Source organism: Crocuta crocuta, unplaced genomic scaffold (assembly GCF_008692635.1).
Source record: "Crocuta crocuta isolate KB4526 unplaced genomic scaffold, BGI_CrCroc_1.0 scaffold6, whole genome shotgun sequence".
Classification (NCBI taxonomy): Eukaryota; Metazoa; Chordata; class Mammalia; order Carnivora; family Hyaenidae; genus Crocuta; species Crocuta crocuta.
Genome location: NW_027531917.1, coordinates 11,080,414 through 11,100,587, shown reverse-complemented (window position 1 = coordinate 11,100,587; position 20,174 = coordinate 11,080,414). Strand labels below are relative to the sequence as shown.

The 20,174-nt window shown below is 34.0% G+C and overlaps 1 protein-coding gene across 6 annotated transcripts in view; it reads right to left on the bottom strand.

The window, feature by feature from the left end:
* Window positions 1–432: 432 nt before the first annotated feature.
* Window positions 433–20,174, bottom strand: part of VGLL3 (vestigial like family member 3) — a 149,830-nt gene continuing 130,088 nt past the window's right edge. For 5 of the 6 annotated variants that reach the window (XM_077774873.1, XM_077774874.1, XM_077774878.1 and 2 more), the window contains exon 4: window positions 433–6,720. In XM_077774873.1, coding sequence (XP_077630999.1) covers window positions 6,677–6,720 — 44 coding nt within the window. In that variant the 3' untranslated portion in view covers window positions 433–6,676. Of the gene's footprint in view, window positions 6,721–17,691; window positions 17,808–20,174 lie in introns of all 6 variants that reach the window. The other variant, XR_013337743.1, reaches the window with a different exon arrangement.

Sequence of the window (20,174 nt, the reverse complement as noted above, 5' to 3'; positions counted from 1 at the left end):
GGGTAAAACAAAACAACAAAATGTACTCCAAGTAAAGAGTCAATTGATAACTTTAGAAGCATTGTATTAAAAAATTCACAGGGTGCCTGGGTGGCTCAGTTGGTTAAGCATCCAACTCTTGATTTTGGCTCAGGTCATGATTTCATGGTTGGTTCAGTTGCTTCATGGGATCAAGCCCTGTAATTGATATAGCCTATTTCACTTGTTCTTCCATTAAAAACACTTGTTTTATAACCCAACCCACTCCTCACTATAACAACTAAACTCCTTGGCCTTAGAGATTAAGTTCATAAAAAACACTCACTAATGTGTTTTAATTTTCAAAGATATTTATAAATTCCTTAATTGGAGAAGAAGAAAATAGAGAGCTAGAGTTCATTTTCAAGAAAGGCAGACCAAATGAAAATGCTACATTAAAATATAAACATTAAATTCACATTAAATTATTTATTGAACAAATTGAAGGTGACATTGTTTTTACTACACAGTCCTCCATCATCTTATATCACTGACACATAGTTATGTGACCTGAATTTGAAGAGTGAATAGAAATATGAAAATGTCTTTTTCTACCATCTCAAGAAAAACAAAACAAAAATTATGATTTCATAATGGGCTTGTAAAACCAAAAGTTTTATGAATTTTGTAAATTAAGACTGACAACATAGGTAAGATTAGTTAATTTGTCTTTCTGGAAATGTAAAATTAAGATAGCATAAAATTGCTCATAAAACTAACAAGTCTGGAATTTCATTGTATTTCAATGTTGTAACATAATATTTCAATTATTAGTTTCAGTTTTCTAATCAAGTGACAAATATAGTCTTCCACACTATTTTTTTATAAAAGTATTTCATCTTACCTAGATGTATATGATAAAAACAAATTAATCCATGTTTTCTCTTTCAATATATGCACTCTAAAATGATACAAAGAATTCACATGAAAACTCTTCCCTATATTGTACATCCAGAAAAATGTATGGAATAGTATTTTTAAATCATATATAAGATCCAAGATTGTAAATATCCTAAGAAATTAAATCATGTGTGTAAATAATCATTATTCGTTTTTTGCCCTAGCCACAGCACATAAAAAAAATGTACATCTCTATTAGTGTAAAGAGATATCATTAGAAACGTTCACATCTTATGCATACACCAAAAAAAAAAAACCCCTAAAGAATCTTATAAGAGTTATTAAGTCAAAATTTAGTAGTCCAGAAATTGTTAAAAAGGAAGCTACTTGATAGTGACCTGCCCTTTTCAAAAAGGTATCATTGATTACTTCCATAATTACACTTAATTCAATAGTATGCCTTGGACCTTTAAAAGGACATTCATATATCTTTATTGGATCAAGTTAATTTGCAATTTTGACTGAACACTAGTTTGGTTAATTATGTGAAACTATGAAAATATTTTTCGAACAAACAAAAAAGCATAATGGACAATAAAGGAAATAAAAAATCAAGATATTTTTATAATAATGGCTATTTCTATACTTTGGGAAAGTGTATAGGGTGAAATTCCCAGAGAGTACTAAACGAGAAAAAGTCTACTGAAAAATCCTGAAAATCTGTTATGTGATCAACGTCCATGACCAAGTTACTAAGGTAATTAACATTTTGAAGCTATTGAGACAGGTTTCCTTGAAGGGCCCACCCATACCCCAATCTTCAATCATCCACTTTAGTGTAGTTTACATATTAATTTTCAACATACATCACTGAATTAAAACTATAACCTGATTTTTCTAAAATGATTTTAATAATACTTTTAGTACTTGATTTAAAGGGCTCTTAGGCCATGTTTTTAGGGAATAAAAATTAATTTCTCAGAGAAGGCTTACATTTTCTGAAAGATGTATCTTTTTTATCCTGGAGGAAACTAACAAAACAAAACAAAATGAAATGAAACTGGGTCTTTAGGATCCTGTACGTTAAAATCAGCAGGCTGCTTTCAGTCAGTCTCATACAGTTCTGCTTTTCTGCTGTCCTTATGTCTGCTCTGAAGGTGTGATCAATCACAGGGATTCTAACTGCCATCAATACCCCTTTGTAACTGCAATGGTTCATGTGAACTCTTTCCATCTTCAATAACTGACACAGTGTCACCATCTGCTTCCAATAAAATTGTTTCTTTTTTTCTCAAGCAGAGTAAAACTGCTGAGATCGTAAAGGGTTTTTTTCCCTCCCCTTTTCATGCAAACGATTTTTTTCCACCATATTCTTCAATTTTTCCTCCAAGGCAGTAAAAAAAAAAAAAAAACTGAATAACTTCAAAAGAGATGTTTTTATTCCAGGTGCTAAGGAAGCCCAAAATATAATTGAGAAATATAAACTTTGATGATTTAATAAAGATGTTGCCTTAATTTGGGATCCTGGATGAATAAAACTTTGCAATACGCAAGAAAACTCACAGTTGGAGCTACACACCACTAAAAGGTTAATTTATTTTCTTTCATAAATGACACACTAAAGTAACAGAAATAATTAATAAATTTACATTTTATCTTCAACAAATAGTAGTGGGCTAAGATTCTCCTGCAACAATTTGTCATGAAAAAGCAGTAATTATCTATTGGATTGCTGTAGAAATGGATATAGAAAGTATAGAGAAGGGACTCAATTTATGACCTACTTACAAAATTGACAGACATTTGTGATACCTGTCATTTATTAAACAGCTAATGAGACAGATGATTTCCACACTTCACAGCCTGCCAGTTAGGTATAATTATCTCACTTTCCTCATAAGATAAATAAACCCCAAATCACACATATCTAATTGTGGCCAAGAAAGAATTCAGACAATGACCTAATGCACAAACCAATGCTCTTTTCCACTCATTCATTCTGTTTCTCTATTCATTCCCCAGTCAAAATTCCAGCATGTATACTTCCCTTTACCACCACTTAATGCCACTGCCTCATTGACTTAATTTGGCAAATATTATGTAACAAAAGGAGGGATACTTAGTTAGAAATAGAATTTAGTTTCTTAAAATACAGTTTCTGATTGCAATTTTAAATAACACATGTAACACTAAACCAGAGAACTAATGCAAAACCTAGATAGATCCAGTCCTATTCTGAAGGTCTTAGAACTGGAATAGGAAATATGGTTTGTAAAACGAATAATGAGCTCCTCAACGTCATATTTTATGCCAGTGCCTGGATTTTCTTTTTTAAGGTTTATTATCAAGTTCAAAGAACTAATTCCTCAATTATTTGCAAACCATTGGTTCTCATTTGCAAAATTTGGAGCAACCCTGGCCATTTTTGCTTAAAATGATAATGTAAATAACTTTAAGAACGAGAAAGAAGAAAATTACAGATGAAAGTTAGGAAGGGGATGGTTAACCTTCTTAAGAAGAAACATTGGTTTTTAAAATATTTGTAGGCTCTTTTCAAATAAACAATAAGGGACAAAATAGCCTGTTGAGATCCAATTTATCACTATTATGTTGTTCCTTAACTCATGATACTTTAGTGGCCAAATCCTAGATTAGATGTCAAATAAATGAGATGATTTAACTGACTTAGCTCACAGATCTTCAAAAACCTTGAATAAAGTCTAATTTTTAAAATAGTCAAAGGTGCAGTAGTTCTAAATGAATTGGGGAGGAAGTTGGTAGCCTCTGTAAAGTAGTTTAGAAGCCTGGAAGTTAATAGCATCTTTTCTGATGTGAGGAAAGCAGACCAAGAGAGTGATGGCATTTTAAACTTAAATTCAGGGGCACCTGGGTGGCTTAGTCGGTTAAGCGTCCGACTTTCGCTTAGGTCATGATCTCGTGGTTCGTGGGTTCGGGCCCTGCGTCGAGCTCTGTGCTGACTGCAGCTCAGAGCCTGGAGCCTGTTTCAGTCTGTGACTCCCTCTCTCTCTGACCCTCCCCTGCTCACGCTGTCTCTCTCTCTCCTAGAAATAAATTTAAAAAAAATATTAAAAATAAAATAAAATAAACTTAAATTCAGAATATCATACTAAGTTACAACCCATCCTCTTTTATGACTTGTGGTGGTAAAGGTAATATGATCATAGCAAGGTGTCAGGCAATTATAGGGACATGCACTATCTTTTTATTTAGATTTTGATCTATTCCTTATCTTGCAAGGACCTAATCCTTGCAATATGTTAATGATGCCTTTTCTCAACAAGAAACCTCACTTGCAAATCTTTCTTAGGTACAGCAGAATTCAAGTCCCCAGCTTTTCTTGGGCCCAGAGCCAAGGAGTGTTTCATCCTACATTCTACACAGTAGACTACAGTGGCACAGAACACAGTCCAAATTCAGGGTAAAGCTATCCATTGTCTGTTCTGTCTTTGAATTCAATTCAATGGAGAATAGGGAAAGGAGCAGAGAGTTAATACTTTTCTTCTCCCTTAATTGGGAAAATCCAATTGAACTCAATGAGCTGGAGTAGAACACTGTTCTAAGAGAAACTGCAAAGGAAGTTAATAGGTTCCAAGGGAAGAGGAAGAAAATAAATAATCCCCAATGAGTCATCCCATGAGAACTGCCGAATACTTGTCTTTGAAAACTCAGGAGGACACAAGAGGAAACCAATTTTATGGATTCAATCAACTTCATGCTCCACAGATTGGGCAAAGTACATACAACCATAACAAATCAAATTATAGATCAAAATATAGATAATTTAACCATGCCACTTCCTAGAACTCTAAGTTCATGTCATTAGTAAGTGGAAAATTCCTTAGGTTTCAACCTCACACTAGGTAAAAATATGCATATTGTGTTAAGGAGAGTCTAGTTAAGAAGAAGCAACTTATGGAGTGATAAGAATACAAGACAGTGTATAGATTTATAACTCACAAGAGGCAACAGGAAGGACAACCAAAGCAAAAAATAGAGATAAGGGAACTACTTTAAATTATCTGTAAGAACTCTGCCTAGCTGAGCAAAGGTTGTGTTGTTCTTATAGCTAAAATGTTTACACACAAGATATACACAGTTTAAGATGGAACGTGGTATTTCACTAAACAATGTATTCCATATTGGTGAAGATGAGGATGGAGGGCATTTGAGAAACTGTTACCAAACTAAAACTTCTGTATAACCCTAACTCTTTAATGTGACCCATCTCTGGAAGCAGCTTTAAGAGAATGAACTTTGAAGCAAATATGTTTAAAATATTACTAACTGCTACTTTTATAACTGTAATCTTTTCCCAATAGGATCTTAATGATAATTCCAACTTCACCTTATTTAGGTCCTGAGGGCCAGACCAAGTTAAATCCTGAGATTTCATGAATAAATTTCAAATAATAAATGGCTAATTTATTACCCCAATTTAAGTAAGTGTGGAATATTCTAATTTAAACTTCATTTTACCCTAAATTGTTTTCTTAAAAAGAGTTCAATCAACTAAAACCAGATTTAAGAAACCAAAAAAAGCCTTGAAAAACACTATGTTTAAAATATTACATATACAATATATTATTTTTAAATTTAAATGATGAGTAACATTATCAGAAATAGCCACTGAATTAAAGGTTTGTGCTGTGTCTAGTACCCTCCCAAATATTTTCCCTTCACACTATCTCCAGGAAAACAAAAACAAAAACAAACAAACAAAAACATCCATTTAAAATATGACCTTAAAAATTGCCATGATTGAATAATTAGAAACAAGTAAACAAAGTCACTGGCAATCAAAGGTAGCATGGGTTAATGTATTTTTTTTTCCAGTGGTTAGATATAAACTGGTTCCTTTTGTCAAAGTTGGATGGGCTAGAAAGACAATTATATACTCTAGGCAAACTCTCCATCTGACTGAAAGTTGACATAAACTTTCTTCTTAGTCAAACTCCAAGTACTCTTTGGGACAAACTGAAATAATGAAGTATCTTTTCTTTAGTACAGTCATTAAAAAACTTCCTTTTCAATCTATACACATAACTCAAAGCTAAGTGAGCTAGCATGGAATTAAATCTTCACTGAGATTTAATGTAAAACAATACTATCTTGGCTTGGCTATGGTGCTACTTTTGTAAAAAAAAAAAAAAAAGAGGAACTATCAAACACTTGAGGTAACCTAGAAAGCACAGAGCATATCACAGACATCTTAAAGACAAGCATTTTAAACATTTTTGCCAGTGCTTCTCTGAGAGCAAGTTCTTTAAACAGAACTTACCAATTTTTACAATATTAAAAAAAATACATCCCTCAAAAATAGCCCATCAATGCTAAATCAAACTTTCTGTATTTCTACAAAAATAGATACACATAGAGCTACAAAATTGTATTCCTGAAAGGATGAGCATTTTCATTTGTGGTTCATCTTTTCCTGACAAGGTGGTTGGTTCATAAAGGAAAAAACAAAACAAAACAAAACAAAAAACAAAAAAACCCAGAATGAAACAAAAATTAAATCATGTATTGATAAAAGCAAGACAAAAAAAAAAAAAAAGATTTGCACAGTTGGCAAAGGCTCAGATGAGGGAAAAAAAAAACAAACAAAAATGCTTTTCTTTAATGTCTAGGACCCACTCTGCTTTCTCAAGAAAAGGCTCCAAACCAAGGTTAGCTGGTTGACATTTCCTCTTCTTCTTCCATGTCTAGTGTGTCCCACTGCAGAATGGGAAATCCTGGCAGCCTCTTTCCCAGTGGGCCCATGGATTCATACTTCAACCTGACTTTCTAATACTGTGTTTCAGTACCAGGGTGATTCCTTGCTCTTGTCTTGATGCTGCAGACCTAGAATAGGTGACAATGAAAAAATGAAAAGCATTAGTACACGAAACACTCAGAAATGGGCCTAATCTACAATGCATTGCATATAGAAACCAAAGACAATCTAGGCAACTGTGAGGTATGGCATAAGGATGACCTGATGTCTCAGGAAATTTCTATGCTGGAGCTCACGTTTTTCAAAAAGCCAACCAACACAGCATTGACAGAAACTCTAGATTAGAGCAGTGATATTTGTACAGTATAAATTCTTTACTGTGGTTTTCATTTTCTTGGAGTATAAGTGAACAATCAATAAAATAAAATAGTATAAATGAAACCTTTTATTTCTAATTTCAAAAGGAGCTGATATTTGGAGAAAACAATGTAACCAATCTTTGGGGCATTTAGGTAGCACTTCGGTTAATACTTTTCAGCAACAATAACACTTTTGAACTAAAATAGTAAATTTTGGTGCTATTTTGAAATGTGTTCTGTATATTTTATATTGCTACAAAATATGGCGAGCAATTAAACATGGTTAAAAGCTGGATGTAATATTGCCAGTAAAATAGACACAGCTGATTCACAGCTAAGAACACACACCAGTATTGTTTTTATAAATTTACTTATTTTTTTAATCTTCCTCCAGGAAATATTTAAGATGGCTTGTAAAAATCTATACATCATAAAAATCTATACTTCAAAGCAAGAAAATAAAATTTACAGTTAAGTTTTAAAAAAATGTTTTTGTAGTTTTTTCATTTTTGAGAAAGAGACAGAGCATGAGTGGAGGAGGAGCAGAGCGAGAGGGAGACACAGAATCTGAAGCAGGCTCCAGGCACTGAGCTGTCAGCATAGGGCCTGATGCGGGGCTCAAACGCACAAACCGTGAGATCATGACCTGACCCGAAGTCAGACGCTTAACCGGCTGAGCCACCCAGGCACCCCTACAGGTAAGTTTTTAAAAGTAGTAACAAAAGGACAATAAGCGAGTATGTAGAGCTTCCAACTGAAAACTAAAGTGAGTAGGAATAAGTGTTTCAAACAAGAAACAGAAAATGTGACTTGTGGAGTCAGGTGACTAATTTCTGATATGGATAATTAGTATAGCACCTTCAGCTTATACCCATTTGAAGGCACTTACATCAGTTTCCTTTATTTTTGGCATTGTTTGAAAGAGTAAAAACAGGGAACTGATTGCTCTTAAGTTGTTTAAAACCAAATGCCAAAACATGAAGGAAGGCTATTGAATAAGTGGGTGGAAATGCAGCATGATGCTGCTGTGAGGGTGCTCAGATCACAGGATGTTTTCTTGATCCTTGATCTAAAATTTTTCTAAGTCTGGGCTGATTGTCAGACACTGAATGGTTAAACGAGCCAGTATGATTCTCAATGATAACTGTTACTAAAACAGCTACAGTGATTTCATTTCTTGTCCATCCAACTTGTCAAAGAATTTCACAAAACAATGAGCGCCACTACAAAACAGTCAGTGATGGGAGACATTAAGACAATCTACAAAAAAGGCTTCATAAAGGGAGAGAGAATAATAGAAAAAGTCAAAGAAGCACCTCATAGAACCACAAGTCACTATCTATATTCTACTGCACTTGCGCACTAGGGAAAAAGCAATACTACCTGAAAAAAGGTTAGTTCCATCTTAAGGTTTTTTTTTTTTTAAATCTCTTGTGACTAGTATTATGTTTAGATACAGAGTCAATAGTTTTCCTTTCCAAAAAAAACAAAAAAAAAAAAGAGGAGGAGGAGGAGACAATAGGAGGAAGAGGGAAGGAAGAAAAAAGATTGGGGTATACCAATTCACTCTAAATTTGCCTTACTTGTTTTCAAATGATCTTGTGGTTAAAATAATTTGCAACCTGACACAGTCTTTGTTTGGTGACTCTTATAATCTAAACCACCTTAACTGACAATCTGCTGACTGCATAAATATTTTTTTCATTATTGAAACATCTCATCTTCTGTATGACTCAGTATTTCCACACTTGAAGACTCCATCAATCTATAGAATGTCAGCACGGCAAGTCATGAATAGTGTTGGAATCATCAAGTGGTTTCAGTGCCTTTTTTCATCTTAAATAAAGGCAATCTCTAGTTTGCTCTGCAAAGACATATGACTCCTTCAAAATCATGTTCATCTTTTTCTGTGGACAAGTATTGCATTACTTAACATAGCCCTGCGTTTTCCAACCAGAATAACAGAGGGTATTTTCTCATTAAAACTTCATCTCTTCAATTCTTTTGCTTCCAAGTCTTTGTATTACTCTAATGCAAACCTTAAAAAAAAATCAGTTCTTCTGTGGCCTAAAATGTATTAAATACCTAATGTGATCCCTGTGGTTTAGCCTATTCTTGGTGATGGTACATTAAATCAGACCTTTGCTTTAACTACCAGGTATTTTGAAAATATCCATAAACATTCAACAATAGTCATAAGTAAAACACAAAAAAATGAACAACCACAAACAAAATATCCTACTACTAATAGGTTGCAACAGACAGAGAAGTGGTACTATGATTTTTCTTGTTAGATGACTGATGAGGAAAGATCAGGATATTTAAGAGTCAACTAGTACATTTACTTTTCTCAACAAGGGTTAAAGAGAACAAAATTATTAACTTATTATCCTTAGGTGGTCCCAAGAATCCTTATGTGATCTACATACATTTGGGGTTTCCCCAACTTCTTACCAGAACATGAAATCTACTTTGCTGTAATTTTGCTTCTAGTCAGGCTTGTTTTGCCTCTCACTTTCTTAACTCAAACCTATGGGAAATTGGTTCATATAGCATATCCTGAAATCTCCCCACTAGCTGTCTGAAATCACTCATGTTTTTCTTCTTGTTATCAGTAACTCACTTTTAATTTTATTGTTTGGTCTCTGAGATTTTTAGTAGAAGGGAAAATAAACATAAAAATGTCAGTGAATGTTTTCTTCAGGCTGAATATGACAGGCACTGTGTGAAGTGCTTTACATGAAATATCTAATTTAATGCTCCCAACTATGCTACAATAATATTTATTTTACGAATGAGAAAATTGAGATTAGGAGAAACTACGAAACTATTAAATGGTAGAGCTAGGATTTAAAACAAGGTGGTGTGATGTCAGAGTCAAAGGTCTTAGCCACAGTGTATATGGGTCTCTCCCATATGGATTATACTTATCATTGACTATGTCACTAGCCTATTCTACTACAACTCTTCAAGTCAAAATCCTTTTATTAAAGCAATATGAGGAAAAAATTAATACATTTTTATGTTCCTTTTTGTGCTGTTTAAAAATAGTCTGATTTGATATAATCAGTATCAGAGTTAATAATATAGCTCTTTTAGTAATCTTTTTAAACTATAAATCTTCAACGTTTTTTCTAAGATGCAGTCACTGTTTACACAGTAGTTTATTATACTTCAGATGAAGACTGCTTCAATTGTGTAATAGGATATTCCACATTAATTGATATTTTTTTGATATATAATCCTCCCCTCCCCCCCACACACACACCACAAAAAGAAACCTTCCCCAGTGTGAACAATGAAGACACAGGGTGGTCATTTGGTGGTTTTCAGAAATGGGACCAGAGAACAAAGACATTAGATTGTTGGCATCAGAGTTTGAGAGTCTAGGATTCAGTTAGGAAAAAACCCTGAATGGAAATGTAAGCCCACAGACCCATCTCCTCAATTCAGTTCCAATACCACTAACACCTGACCACCAAAAGAAAAGGAAAAAAAGAAAAAAAGCTCCATACTTAAGACGAGAGCAAAGGACATATGAACACAAAAAAGAAGTGTAGGATAATTAGAAGCAGGAGAGAAGTCTTGGTCAAGGAAGGAAGACTGTAATAGAATTTCCCTTTAAAGTTTGAAGTATTTGATTATATAACAAGGTACCATAACTCATTTTCTAACTTTCTAGCTGAGATTTTTGGGAAGCAACAGCTTCAGAGGCTCACCTCTTACAAAAGGCTCCGGGAAAAGAAAGTATAGATGGCAACAAGGTGTGTCCAAGGACGAAAGGCCTGACACTTCCCCCTCTCTAGTTTCCCTCAATTCCTGGGTGTCTTGTGAAAAGATCCTAAAGTTTCCATGTGACTCCATTATGTCCAATAGCTATGATATGGGTACCCCACAGCAGAAGACATGGCCCAACTGAGAATCTTGGAAGAATCACAATGACTAGGAGATGAACTGGACTTAAATAGGTCATTACTTGGGGGGGAGGGGGGGAGGAGGCACTATACAGAGAATGACCTGAGAAACAGAGTTGGGGGAGGAGATATGTTTGGAAACAAAGGCCAACCTCTTAATGGACAGCTGTTGTGAAACAACTGACTCTAGGAATACAAAGGCAAACTCAGGGAGAGGGTAAGGAAAGAATCTGAGAAGAGGTGTCAACTCTAAATTGGACATTGCAATAAACTGAGAGCAATGGAGATATCATTAGATTAGACTACAAATACTCAAAATTAATGAGGTTAAGTTTTCTGCTATTGGGTAGAAATGAATAATAAATAAAGTTACTGAAAAGCTACACTCCAGCACACCTGAGTTTTAAGGAATGTTTGATTGTCAGAGCTATATCTATTAGGAAACCATGTCCTACTTCTAAGGAAGCATAATCACTTGACAACACCATTGACTATAGCTCTTAAGTAAATTGAACATGCTTCCAATTAATTTTATTGCTGTAGATAAAATAGGTAATGTAGTAACTATATACTGGGGAACATGATGCTGATAAAAAGAGAAGATGAAAAATAGGAACATAAAACCTGTAAGTGTGGATAGAATATTTTATTACCTGAAATCAAGAAATACTTAGATGCATAAATATAAACTTTTCATTTCATAGGTACTAAGAGTCTAGAAACTCTTTTGGATCAGAATGCTTGCCATTAGACTAAAAGAAGCTGGTAGCTTATTCCTACATTACAAGAAAATCAATCCCCTGCTTTATCCTTGCTTTAATAAAGATAAGTCATATTTATTATAAATACAAATATAAATATATCCTGTGTTGGATACTGTATCAAAATATCCAACCTTTACCAACTTGACATCTAACACTGACACAGTGACAAATGATCACAAACTGATGCAAGAGACAGTCATACTATCTTCTCCTCCTTTATAACATTATCACTGGTAATGATTATACAGCTGCATTTGTTTGTCTGAGCCCCAGGGCAATCATTTTAAATGCTAGTTAAGAATTTCTAAGTAAGATCTACGTGGAGATAGCACCTTAACACCAAGTATGGGAAACACAGAGTAGAAGAAACACAAAGTGGGGGAAAAAAAATAAGGGTTAGGGCTATCCAATTCAGGAACTATAATTTCATTTCAGGTAAATATTTAGGTCATGTTTAACCACCATAAATACCTCCCTTCATTCTTTTTAAAAACCTCCTCTTTTCAAATTTCAAAACATCACAGATCTCTTGTTTAATACCAAGTTACAGAATGTTTAGAAAGTATAAGTTCTACACAATATCCCTTGTTACCAAAAAACTCACCAAGCATACTTTGGATGTACGTACATACTCACATCACTATTTATACTGTGCTATAACATGATTATTTAACTAGCAATATTATCTTGGAAACCATTCCATGTGAGTACATGTAGATCAACCTCTCTGGAGGGATTTATAATATTCGTTCTACCCTGTAATATAAATTACCCAATTCTCTATAAATGTATATCATTTGAATACACATGTACAAATATACTTGTTACTTATGTGATCATTTTGGAAGATAAACTCCTGAAAATATGATTATATAATTGCTGAACCTAAGTATATATATGTACACACCTATTTCATTGTGGGTACTACATATTTCAGCAAGTTTGCACCAATATTCATATTATATGTTACTACTTATTATCATTATTATAGACTAAAAGTATCTATTAAAAATATTCAATTTGCATTTATTTTCATATTAGTGAAGGTAAACATTATGCAAATATAGCATTCCTTTCTCTGTGTTTTATCTTTGGCTAACTTTCTGTGCATTTAAGAAAGCAGTGTATTTATTTCTAAGTGCTTTTTGTATTGTACGTATATAAGAATTATTTTTCTCATATTTTACAAATATTTTTGCCAGTTTGATGAGCACTAAATATTTTCATAGATAGCACTTCAGTGTTGGACGGTAATTCTTTTTAAAGTCATCACAAGCAAAATGTATTCTTGAACCAGACCAAAGACTAAATTTATTATGACACTTGAATTACAATTATCTTATCATTACAACCCTTGCACACAAAAACAATGGTAAAAGATACTTAACTATGGTAGTGAAATAATTTATTAGCAGAGGAATGTTTTTCTGTGGATAAAGATGTTTTCTCAAGGCACATTTAGAATTGACTTAAAAATTTCCATGTAATTGTACTGTCAGAAACAATGAGGTGAAAACTGTCTAAACTTGCCAAAATATCTTTAAGTTCAGATTCAAAAGAGGAGTAGAAATCTAAACCCACTGAACCTAGTAGACCATAATTTACTGCGTTTTTGTAAGAAACAGAGCACCTGCACACCGGAGGCGATCACTGCAGGTTGACAAGCAGTTCAGTGCCCAGGTGTTTCCCACCGCTCCTGTTTTTCAAGACGGAGACTGCAAGCCCCGTGAGCCTGGCTGTCCTCTGAGAATCTTCGTCCCTCCAAAACCACAAATTCTCCTGTACACAGAATCTCTAGCCTTTGCCTTTAGCGACATTCACTTCCTAGACTTGTGTAGGTTAAAATGATCAGCTGGAAGGAAACTTGGCAAGTACTTAAACCATCAGGATATGGTATTCCATGTCTGAACCAGTCATTTTAAAATTGACCTTGTGGACAAATATAAAATATAAATTACAGAGTTAGGCAGTTTTTGATCATGGTGGCAACTTACTATGTGCCAAATTTGAATATCAATTTGGTAACTTCTTAGGTGAGAGAAACCAGGGACTAGGAGATGCAATACGTAATATAGACACTGCTTACCAATTCCTAAGGCAGATATTAAAGAAAAAAAAAGCACACACAAACTTTGAAGACGAGAGACAAAGAATAAAGGAAAAGCAAGAGTGGGGAAGAGTGAAATAGAATACCCTCTGTAATTTCTTCTACAGATTTTCTCCCAGAGCTAGAGAGGAGAAAGACCAAAAACTGCTTGGATCACTTATTGTAACTGAAACCACAAGTTATAATACTCTAGAGATTCTAACTATCCAGACATCTGTTGGATAACAAATGCAGCCAAACATGCATCTTTAAAGAGGTTTCTAGGTTATGCAGTGACAGCTTTATGATCCAGAAAATAGATAATCAACCAGAGGAAGAGCTAATCTGGATCCATTGCTTACCCATAAAAACATAATTAGGGACACAACACCAACACAGGAGTAGGAGTTATTTAAAGACCGCAAAAATTAAAAAGTTACTTGAGAATAACAGAAATACAAATGTATTTTTCTGTCCATTTAAGTAATCAATCTCTCCATTAAAGCAAAACATATTGGAAAATATTTGGTAAGAATGAGATATGTTGCATATCAATCAATTCTACATTGACATAAGTAATTTTTCATCTTACTTATATGTGATATAAACACAAGCTTATTCTGACATTTTCCAGAAAAGGCTGTCCAATCCAAGCAAACATAAACAGACTTTCAAAGATTATGAAGATGATAAACATTGCTTGATATTGCTCAAGCAAAGCAACCATGAAAATAAGCATTATAACACATGCTTATAGTTGACAAAAATTATGAAGGTAAATACAATTAATGTATCAGGCTATTTCCAAATAAGGATCGGCACATTTGGCCTCTTAAGGGCAGTGTCTCATAAGACTTTTTTTGGTCATATGTTTGCCAAGGAATTCACAACATGTTGGCTACAGAGAAATGTTTGTGAAACCTTATATTGTTGATAAATAGAACAATAAGAGAATAGTTAGACAGCCTGGAAGGGAATAAAAAGAATCTGTAAATTCCACAGGCCATATAGAATTTTTGCAGTCTTTGCAGCCTATTTGAAAACTGATGCAAAATTGTCTGGGAACAAGTTCTAAAACAGACTTCTTCATTCGAGTTGTTTCTTTTAGATGCACCCCTATATGTGATATGAGAAACAGTAAAGCATTAGTGAAAAGATAATTTGTGAATACAAATACACTGACCCTGAAACAGGACTTTTAATGCTTTGAGTGCTTCTCCACCTTCTCCATTCAGAGTCACACTAGATTATCCTGGGAGTGTTTTCAACCTCTACAGTTCCCCTCTTAGATAAGCACCTAAGTTTCCCTTGGGAAGACATGGTGTAGATTGAAAACTACAACTGCTAACCATTGCTAGTTGATGAAGGCTCCTTTAAGACAACAGTCAAAAAATAATGTCATTGCCTAATTTTGCTTTCAGTTTTTAGGAAGATATTTCAGAAAGCAAGAGGTGCTACCCAGTTTATATAGCAATAAATATAAACTTGCTGACAAATTAATACTGGAATGGAAAATGAATCAATCTTTAGCTCACAGCTTTTAAAGATTAGCATGTATTAATGAAGTTTGGGTGAGTCTAATGATACCTTGTCTCATTCTGCACATAAAATTTCCTTGTGATCTATATGAGTGATAAGGATACATATCTCAACGTACTTAAACCCAAGGGAAAGGGGTCTGTTTTTTAGTGTCCTCTCATCTCACATAGCAGAATGTTTTAAACAGAAAAAAGAATAAAACTATGCTTAAAAATGTCTTGAAGATGCACATCCTGATACTCCTTCAAAAATTCTTTTCTTCTTGATTCTTTATCACATCGCTCCCATTGTCTGTTCAACCAATACAAAAGCACCCAGTTTTCATTGTATAGTCAATAGTAGCAAACAGCAGTATTAGGAAATTTAGCTCCAGCAAACATCATAGCTATTCTTCAAGAACAGAAACAAATTAAGGTAGATAAAGTCAGGAAGTGACAGGGGCATTTAAGGCTTGCATCCCAATTATTATGATGTCTCACATCTCCAGCATGATTTTCTGTGTTTGACATGCATGTATGTATTTAGTAAGAATAATGAGAGCTTTAGTTCTCCCTCAAGTGTACCATCTAGAAAACACAACCATGTGCAGCAGTTCATTGGAATCTCCCAGGGATGGCAGAGTAGGAAGTATTACCTCCATTCTCAATATAAGGAAGAGGAGGAACATAAACGTTTTGAAACTTGCTCAACATAATGCAGCTAAGTGGTGACATATAGAATTTATTTTTTGCTTCTCTGCTTTTCCCATACACATCTCTAGACACACATTTCTACAATTCTGCAAAGATTAAAGTTCTTGTTCTCTGTCCTGACCATTATTTTTATGATCCCCTAAATGATTAGGGGTGCAAGTAAATTATTAATAAGATCAATATCTCTCATCTGCTTTTGTCTCTTTCTCTTTCACGCACACACACTACTACTTGTATTGTTGTGCAAATAATCCTGAAACATTTGGAATCTTCTCAGAAGGCTCCTGCACTTGTTCTATACAGTAGAAGGAGGATCCGTGAGACAAAATCCCTCATGCTTCAGCATTGTGACATTATGGAACCATTCTATGGATGAAGGCATAGAAGACAGCATGTGCAAGATCTACATGGGTCTGGGAAAGCAGGGGAAATTCATTAAGACTCTACAGTATCCAGCCATGGATACTTGAAACTGACAGCAGTGCTCTGGAATGCATTTCTCCCTCTGATTCACCATCCAGTTACTTTTCATGCAGATCTCATTCTCTGGCTAGGATCTCCTGGCATTTTGCATGCATCTCAAAGATGGTTTCCATTACCCTTCTGGTCACGAAATTGTCATTCTGGACATGTGCCCTATGCAACCAACACCATTCAAGAGTGCATAAATATTTTAACATACCTTTGATGGTTTTTTTTTCCTCTCGGTGGAAAACAGGATTATGACTTATGCCAAAGAAAAATAAAAAGGTTTGCAGAAAGTGTTAAGCAATTGGTTGTTAAGTACTAGACTCTTTATTATTACAAAATCATAATAAACTTTAAAAAAGTCCAGAGAAAGTATTAGTTCAAAAAACATCCTAACATAGTTTTTTTTAAACTGCAACTATTGATTTGTGACATCTTAACTATCCTAATTGAGGTAATGCCCTCAAGATAAGAGTCCAGAAATCTATAAATCTTTATTGAATAGCACAATTGCCAATGAAAAATCACATAGTCCCATGGGCTGGCTTCTATATAATATGTCATTTAATATGTCTACCTGCTGAAATCATATGATTAGAAGTAAGCTTCCGTGCTTATTCTATATTAAAGCAAATTTCTTAATTTCCTCATCACTTATAAAAATTACTAACAATGTCAGGAAAGGCTTCAATGAATCACTAACCCTATACCCATCAGAATTTAGAATATATATGCTCCATGAGAAGATGTGAAGAGGAGAGGAAGGAAACTGTTTTTAGTTGAGCACCACCATATACGTTACTTTGATGGCCCCTCTTCTCTAGAATAAAAATTACCTTAGTGGCTTGATATTTTATATAAATAATACTATCCTGTCAATCATTACTACAGCTTTCTATTGATTTCTTTCTAAGCTTGCCACATTTCTCTCTCATTGTAAAGCCTGGAATTGGAGCATTATTATATCAAGTAAATATCCAACTGCACTGGGTTGATAACTATTGGTTTCCTTTAATTTTTTTTTTTTTTTTGGTAAATGTCTATTTTTACAGAAATAATTTCCAAGAGGTCACTGGATATAAAGCTCCATGATGTTAATCCCTTTGATGTCCCCAGTGAAATTCAAAAATTAGCAACATTTTACAAGGGGTTGTTAAAATAGTTTAGTATGAGACTTTCATGCAATCACAGTCTTTGTTGCTCAGGCTTGTCAGCACCAGACCACTTACAAGAAAGCACAGGTCTTGAGATGGAATCTAGAGAGATGGCAAACTTACAGGTTGAATGGAAAAGCAAGTGGTAACTTGATGTCCATCTCTCTTTCATGGAGATAAACTGCCTCTCCATTTGCTGCTCTAGTTCACGAGCTACTTTTCATCCTGCCTTTTATATCCTGTATTTGATAAAACAAAGATATGTATGCTTCTACTACTGGATTGCAATGTAAAGCATCCATATAGTATTGAACAAGACTGACCACCATTGTCTTAACAGCTGACAGTGTTTGATTAGCCTATTTCAAAGAGATCACTGTATAAAATTTTTGAGCAATAATAACTTAAATTGCTTTAAAATATAATTTTTGCCATTTGTGAATGAGGTCCTGTCACAAAATATCAGATTAGAAGATTCAAATTAAACCCAATTTTTAACAATGTAGTATACAGACCTTATCCAATGAAAAAATTAAAAGAATATGTTGATTCTTTTGTAATATTACCAGACACCAAGTGTCTATGGAGAGAAAAAAAATAGATGAAAAGGACATTTGTATATTCCTAACTTTCCCATTGGTACCCAGTGCTCCCTATCTGTTATCAAAATTTAAGTTCTCAAAGAATTTTTTTCCAAGTTTCTTAACAGGGTCATTTTATTCACAGGCTTATCAAAGCCATTATTATTAAAGTATTTTCAGAAATAATCCAGTTTTTCTAACATCTGAGAGAATATTAGAAGCATAGCTTCTTGTGCTTATGCAAAATATCACAGCAAGTTGTTTTTTGAATTAGTAGCTCTGTAGTTTGTTTTTCTGTCTAGTAAGAGCCAATGTCCTATTCTATAATACATGATCTCGATTTCACTTGATATCTGAAGATATGCTCATTAGTTAGACATAAACCAGATACTGTTTAATATCTGGCTATAATCCTACTTTGGCGCAGAATCGTCATGATTTCCTCATTTACTCATGCAAATGTATGGCTAATGCTTTACATGACACATTTTTTAAGAAGCCAGAAGACACATCAACACATATTAACTCCCTTTTAGAGCCAGATTTCCCAAATCTGTGTTATAGCACAGAATTATTGGTTTGTTTTGTTAGGCTACTTAAATGTATTTTAGCAAAAAGCTGTTTATGTATATTTTATATTGAGTTATTATGGCATTCCTCAAAGTAAAAAATAAATTTGTAACAAAATTGTAGCTAAAATAACATGAGGGATCCTAAGAAAAATAAATCTGTGGATCTGCAGATGAAAACAGTCTCAAGCCATGAGCAGCTTGTGTTTATAGAGAAGAAGTCATACCACAAAGCATGACACTTTTTCCTTTTGGTAAATTTAAATCTAGTGGATGAAGTGGCATTTATAAATAAAGTCAACTTTGTATTTCAGAAAAAGGCCTCATGAACAAATCTGTACTTGCAAAATTAACTCAAATTGGCCAGAATGTCTTACATTGTATATTTTACATTAAGTCAATTATTGGCAATAACAGGAAATGAGAATGACAACATTTCAGTGAAATGAATTGTATGGCTATGGCCACTGGAAGGTGAATACTAGAACAGAATTTACTTAATATCTTCATAAAACAATCTGAGCATGATAGAGATATCCTTTTATTTACATGTATGTATCTAATAATATGTTGTATCACAATAAAATGAAATCAAGAAATACAGAAGTATATATAAAATGTGAAGCTCTCTCAATCCCATAATTTCACCCCTATGAACATACCCAAGAGAACTGAGACTATCCATTTACACAAAAACTCGTACGTGAATGCTAGGAGCAGCATGAGTCACGTCAGCCCAAAAGGAGAAACAAACCAACAAGCAAATGGATAAACGAAATGTGCTATAGCTATACAATGGAATAACATCTACTCCTAAAAAGGAAATGAAGTTCTGATTTGTACTACACGATGAATCTAGGAAACACAGTCTAAGTGAAAGAAGGCAGACACAAAAGGACATTTTATTTATATGAAATGTCCAAAGTAGAAAAATCCATAGAGGCAGAAAGTAGATTAGTGGTTGCCCAGGGAAAGAGGGAAGAAGGAATATATGTTGAGGATATATTTTATATCCCTAAGATATAGAGGTTTTTTGTTGAGGTGATGGAAATGTTTTGGAGTTAGATAGTGGGGATCATGAATATATTAAACACATCATGAACATGCTAAAACCATTGAATTGTACTTTCAAATGGTAAAGTGTATGATATGTGAAATATAGCTCAATAATGTGTTTTTCAAGATTTTACTTTTTAAGTAATCTCTACACCCAACATGGGGCTCAAACTCACAACTCTGAGAACAAGAGTCACATGCTCCACTGGCTGAGTCAGCCAGGCACCCCATCAATAATATTTTTTAAACCTACAGTATGTGAGGATCTGATCACCTTCACTTGTATAGCTAAAATGTATAGAGCACCTATTATCTGCAGAGCACATTTGTAAATGTTTTACTTCATTAATTTATTTAATCCTCAATACAACCCAATGAAGCATCTTTAAAGATAAACTGA